Source organism: Limulus polyphemus, unplaced genomic scaffold (assembly GCF_000517525.1).
Source record: "Limulus polyphemus unplaced genomic scaffold, Limulus_polyphemus-2.1.2 Scaffold681, whole genome shotgun sequence".
Classification (NCBI taxonomy): domain Eukaryota; kingdom Metazoa; phylum Arthropoda; class Merostomata; order Xiphosura; family Limulidae; genus Limulus; species Limulus polyphemus.
The window spans coordinates 146171-152757 of NW_013666291.1; the positions used below are offsets into that span (position 1 = coordinate 146171).

The 6587-nt window shown below is 34.8% G+C and overlaps 1 protein-coding gene across 1 annotated transcript in view; it reads right to left on the reverse strand.

The window, feature by feature from the left end:
- LOC106459920 (calcium uniporter protein, mitochondrial-like) overlaps window positions 1-734 on the reverse strand; it is a 43176-nt gene extending 42442 nt beyond the window's left edge. Inside the window, exon 1 of the mRNA XM_013919587.2 lies at window positions 380-734. Coding sequence (XP_013775041.1) covers window positions 380-463 — 84 coding nt within the window. The 5' untranslated portion in view covers window positions 464-734. The remainder of the gene's footprint in view (window positions 1-379) is intronic.
- Window positions 735-6587: the final 5853 nt, after the last annotated feature.

The window sequence follows — 6587 nt, forward strand, 5'->3', positions numbered from 1 at the left end:
CCCAACTTTGTCTTCAAAATAAGGGTGCGTCTTATACACCGAAAAATACGGTATATTGTTATTTCACTAGTAGATTACAATATTGTTAGTTGTGAGTTGAATTACCTATTCTGCGCATACAATTCAGTAAATACATATGAGCAGTATGAAACTTCAAATGAAATAAATAATTTATCAGTTCACGTTAACTTCTAACTACTGTAATTGTAATGTAAAAATTGTTTTACTTTTAGTGATTAACTTTTTTTATAATAATATTTAACTTGACGTTTTAATTTAAGTTTAAATGCATTTTCTAGTGGATTTACAATTTTTATCCTTTTATTTCTAACAGCTATAGAGCTATTAAAAATTAAGATTACATCTTTGTTGTACTTACTAATATAGGATCCGAAACATTAACAATCCTGCGAAAAAGTATACCCAATCCAACACTTGGTAGGCCTACCCCTCGAACAGCCATTTCTTGCTACTCGTGGTGCTACTCTGGAATTGAAATACTTCAGTTACTGCCGCTCCTTCGCACATGGCAGAACAGCGTGGGCGATGCTTCTACGTTTGAACACGATTTGGTCTGTTTGTTTGATTTCGCGCATAGCTACATGAATGCTGGAAGCTAGATCTGTGCTAGACTGTAAGGTGAAAACCACCCAGTGCCAAAGCTTGGGTTACAGCTGTTAAACTGAATAACAGAATTTGACAATCACCCTTTTAACGCACTCATAACAGCAAAAGAACGCAATCACTGAACTTAAATTTCACTGTCTGGCACACTAACCACTAGGCTGCGCTCGGCTCACACAATTTGACAGATAAATATATATATATATATATGAAAATTAACGTTTTATTTACTTTCTTATCTATATACATTTAAGTTTAGCAGTTTCAGTCTTACAACTTAAATGGTAATAATTCTCTCCCCTCCCTCTTTCTATGACTCAGTGAGAAGCCTGAGGGTGTGTTTGTGCGTGTTTTTCTTGTAGCATTTATAGACTTACTGCTATCCTAGCGGAGGACAAGTCTGAAAGGCTAATAGAATTTCAATAGATGGTATGGCTTTGCGATTAACAACAAACAAAGTAATATATATATTTCTGGTTCATGTAATACATTCCTTCAACCTTCTTCTTTGTTATAAATTTTAGCTTTAGTCATTTTGTCATTAGTGATTTAATTATAATTATGATATATTGTTTAAATAACGTGATGAAATCAAGAAATATTGCAATAATATTTGAAAAAGGTAAATTAATTATGTATTACAAATTGCAAGAAAGGGAGTATATTACTAAGACAAGTCGATAAACAAACAGATAAATATCTATCTAAATACTCTCCGACCATTATTATTATTGTAATATGTAGAATTGTTATAAAGAATTCTTCTGTATTGGTCCTTAAGGTGGTGGCCCGACATGGCCAGGTGGTTAGGGCGTTCGACTCGCAATCTGAGGGTCGCTGGTTCGAATCCCTATCCTACCAAACATGCTCGCCCTTTCAGCCGTGGGGGCGTTGTAATGTGACAGTCATTCTCACTATTCGTTGGTAAAAAAGTAGCCCAAGAGTTGTCGGTGGGTGGTGATGACTAGCTGCACTTCCCTCTAATATTACACTGCTAATTTAGGAACAGCTAGCGCAGATAGCCATCATGTAGCTTTGCGCGAAATCCAAAACAAACAAACAATATATGAGGATTTACGCTGCTAGAAACCGGGTTGGCAGAGCACAGATAGCCCATTGTGTAGCTTTGTGCTTAAGTACAAACAAAAAAGTAAAGTATAATATGTAATCCACATTTTGTCATTTAAGAAACATGATAATCTCTTACTACAAAAGCGATAATTAATTTTGCTATTCTTTATGAGACATATTTTTTTTTATTTCTATTTTAAGTCTAGGTTGCTTCTAAAGTTGCGCTGTACTTGATTACTCAAATGTTTTAAATCATTAACTGAGTCTTCCTAATGTGTGTGAAATAATGAGTCTGAAAAGTTAGTTAAAATTAAAACAATATTCAACACAAAACAAACAAAAAAATGTAGCATATGTTCATGTGCACATGAAAAGGCATTTGCTTGTACTAGGTTGAGCTTAGTCGCACAACTTTTTTGCCCTCAGAACAGACTTCCAGGGCATAGAACTAAGCACGATGAGCTTAAAAATACTCTGCACGTTGTAATAAAACTAGCCAAAGAAATTGTACCTGAAATCAACAGGTTGTCTAGTAACAGTGTCACATTGTGATTTTTGTTCCCTGTCATCATTGGTCAGCTGTTAGATTAAATCACCATCAAATTGCACATTAGAGTATATTGTAGTGCCAATCCTTTTAACCTGGATTCTGTTTATTACTGCAATCAGGCAGAAGAGGAATCACGTACTATAGAACAAAGAAATAAAGGAATTAAAACAAGATAATCTTAACAATATTCTAGACCACGTGTTCCTGCCATTACATCACAGAAATTACATAATACTTATATCACTAAAGAAAGTAGAAAACATACGATATGCCAGTATATCACACTTTTCCTTCCCCTTTTCTTTCAGGCTTGTCTTCAAGCCAACAATTAAATTTTACTTTAAAACAAATCATATTTAATCTCACAACATGGCCAAGGAGCACTTTACGTTATTCAAGAACACTTGCACATCATACAGACAACACAAACCCTTTAACAAAGATCTACAATATACCACAGATACATAAATATCCCTTTAACAAGATTTATCAAAAACTTGGAAAACATCATCTCTTAATATTGCTAAATTGAACCACAATATTAAAATGCACATTATTAATGTAAACTAATTCTTGAATTACACTCAAGAACACATGACAATACATTATACACTGATCAAGTTCTTTAATCTAAGTTCAAAATATCAAATAAGATAATGAACAAAACAATACAAATTGTGTCAAAATAAAATATTCAAATAGAAACCTCGTAAAGGTATTTCAAATGAAACATAAGAAATTTTATTTTAACATAAAAGAATAATTATTATTAAGTAATTCTTTAACTTCAATTTAAATTACATGAAACCTAGCACAATACAAAAATAAAATGACCCTTTAACAACAAAACACATAAGAATACCTTTTAACACTGAACATATCAATACCTTTTAACATTGAAAAACAATGTGCAAGTACATTCTCACATAAGCAAAAAGTATAACTAAATAAGAAAAAGAAAGAAAGAAAGAAACTAAATGCAAGGATGCGCTATACACTTTATAGGGTTTTTAGCTTTTATGTAGTTGTCTTTTTTATCCTTTTATTGAGTGATTTCTTTTTTTATGCCTCCCAGTGGCTTAACAGTAAATATATAGACTTAAAATGCTAAATATCGGGTTTATATACCTATGGTGGGCAGACCACAGATAAGCATTGTGTAGCTTTGTGATTAACAACAACTGACTAAAATTGTCTTCTTTTTTTTTTGAAGATGTAGTAAGGTTAAATGTCATGGATATTTTTGATTTTTTTTTGTGTTTGCCATGCAAGGGACTATTGTGCTGTAATGCCCTTTTCACGTGAGGAAGCAGGACATAACCAGTGTAAATCATTGTTAAAGTTCCAAGTAAATGTGTTAAATATATGTTAAAAGGTTTCTCTTCTGATTTGTTTCGAGTTTAGTTTAGTTTCATGAATAGTTTTTTCTTGTGTATTATTTTTTTTACTCTTAACATTAAATGAAAATTAAGCTCTTTAACATAAGATATCATCATTTAACTGAAAAATACGGGATATCAAAAAATAACCATTTTCTGCTCGTGTGCATCTACGTGCATGAGCAAATTGTGGATTTTTAAGCATATATATATATATATATACAATACAATAACATTATTATTATTAAGTAATCTTTTAACTTGAATCTAAATAACATGAAACCTAGCACAAAGCAAAAATAAAACGACCCTTTAACAATGAAATACATAAGAATACTCTTTAACACTAAATATATCAATACCTATTAACATTGAAAAACGATGTGCAAGTACATTGCCACTTAAGCAAAAAAGTATAACCAAATAAGAAAAGAAAGAAAAGGCTTAGGGATGTAGTGATCTCATCAAAGATGCAAACACATCTGCCATCTTCTTCTTGTGTTTGTGCCACATTCTATGATGGGTCAAATCACTTTGGACCTCCTCCTTGTATTTGAATGAAGGAGTGGGCCTTTCCCTCAGCTGATCTTCTTTCCAGTGGTAGAGGACCCAGTGATATTTCTATTTAGCTGTCATTTTATGGTATTGGTGCTTAAGCATTGTAATATGCTCTAATGTGAGCCAGTTGATAGTCACCATAGGTGGCCTGGAAGGGAAATCCGTGTTTATCTCCTTGTGGTCTTTGCCATACAAACAAAAATAACTTCTAAATTCCTGCACTTCTACACATCATAGCATGCATGAAAGAGCCAGAACACATCACTATGTAAAATATAATAATAATAAACCCAAAATCCAAAAACTGCTAATCTCCTGTCCTCCACACACACTCATAAGTGTTGGAGGCAGAAAGCATTTCAATTAAAAACAATAGAATTGTAAATTATGATAAATCAAATACATACCAAATATACATTCATCCCTGGAAGTGGTCGACGCTCCACTCTGATCACATTAACCCTACCAAATGAGTTTTCAGTGTCACTATCATCTTGCAGTTGGTGGTCATGGATGTTGTAATATCATCTTGGGCTCTTACCAGGTTCTTCTTGGCTTTAGCTAGTATATACTAAATATACATTCACCACAGAAAATGGTTGCGGCCTTACTCTACTCATCTTAATTCCATCGGCAGAGCTTTCAGTGCCACCATTATCTTTCATTTGATAGACATGAATGTCTTGTGGTCTTTTTGGGCCCTGATCGTTTCTTCTTGACACCAGCTAACCTACCTACAGGCTTTGGACCTCCTCCTTACGTTTCGATAAAAGTGTGAGGCTTTACCTCAGCTGATCTTATTTGCAATAGTAAATGGGGTCCAGTCTTTTTTCCATTGAACTACCATATCCTAGCAGTGGTGTTTGAGCACTGGAATCTGTTATAATGTTAGCCAATTGGTAATCGTCTGAGTTGGCTTGGGAAGTTCCATGTTGATCTGATTCTGGGATGTCTCACGTGGTCTCTTTGCCATCAGTGTTGCCTTGGAGACTATGGTAGTGTACATCCTTTGTAATTATCCAACAGGTCCAGCCGTCGAGGTCAAAGCTACATTGTTGATGGCAGGCACCGTTGGATGAGCCATCTGGTCCATCATTCTGGTTTTCATTGCCACCATCAAAGTCATTCTCGATCTCATCATGTCTTTATCTTTCTAAGATTTGGACATTCTTCGAGATGTACCTAACTCCAAAAAGTTATTTTGGGGTTCAGGGATGTAGTGATATCATCTTCTTCTCGTCTTATTGTATTTGTGCCACATTCTATGGGACAAATCACCAAGCCCCAGAGATTATTTAGACTTCACCTTCGTGGACAGAATCAGCAACAGTACAGACCTCTGCTGCTTGATAATTGGATATGAAGGCGTTGATTTAGATGAGTCAATACTGGAGACTTCCCAGCAGCATTAGGTCTTCATCACCCTCCTGAACATCTTGGCCCTCAGAAACATCACTACCAATCCACTTATGGTAAATGTTAACCTAGCACTCTCAATCTTCGCGATGTTTTCATGTCTCTCACTATAAAATAAATCTTGGGCCTTTCAATCACATGATTGTCCTAGCTGTTAATAATTGAGTGGCAATTCTACAGTGTGATGCATGCATCACATCTCATTATCATTTGATTGCAGATCAGCAACTGTCCTAACTGTCAATAATCAAGTAGTAGCTATGAAATGTAGTCCACACATTCTACTGAACCACTTTGTATTAGTTATTCATAACCAGGTGGGTTATCATAAAATATATTGAATACTTTACAGTTTGTATCACCCGATAGTTTGGAAAGCAAGAGATACTACTTTCTTTCAGTCACCAGTTTCTCAACCCAATGATCATACTAGATCTGATGACCAAGAAGTAACTGTACAGTGTAGTGTCTCAACAATATTTCATGTTACCGCTCAGGGCTCAGAAAGTAAGGGTCGCTACACTATTGCATTTAGTAGTCTTCCAACTACCTGGTTGTCCTAGCTGTAATAATCAATCCGATTCATGCCATTTGGGAGGTAAATTTTGGTAATTTGTCAACCAGTTGGAGTTGATAATCATTTTCAGTTCCAGCGACTCCTCATTTGGTTCATCAAATACCACGAGATAAGTATCTTCAGCTTTCTTTCCATAATATAACAAGTTGAATTGACTTGATGTCTTCATCCTCCACTGCCTCATCAGTTCTTTCTCCAGAATTCTGATCAAGCCAGTGCAATAAGAGCTCATTTTTGATGTACGGACATAACTTATAAACATGATCCATACTTTTTAGTGTGCCTTAACTCTGCTGTAGCTTGTGTCACATATGGACTAATCCAGACAAATCCAAATTTCTTTTGTGCTGCTAGCACATACCACAACCACATATATTTGCCCTATTCGAACATCTATTCTTCCACTGTCCAA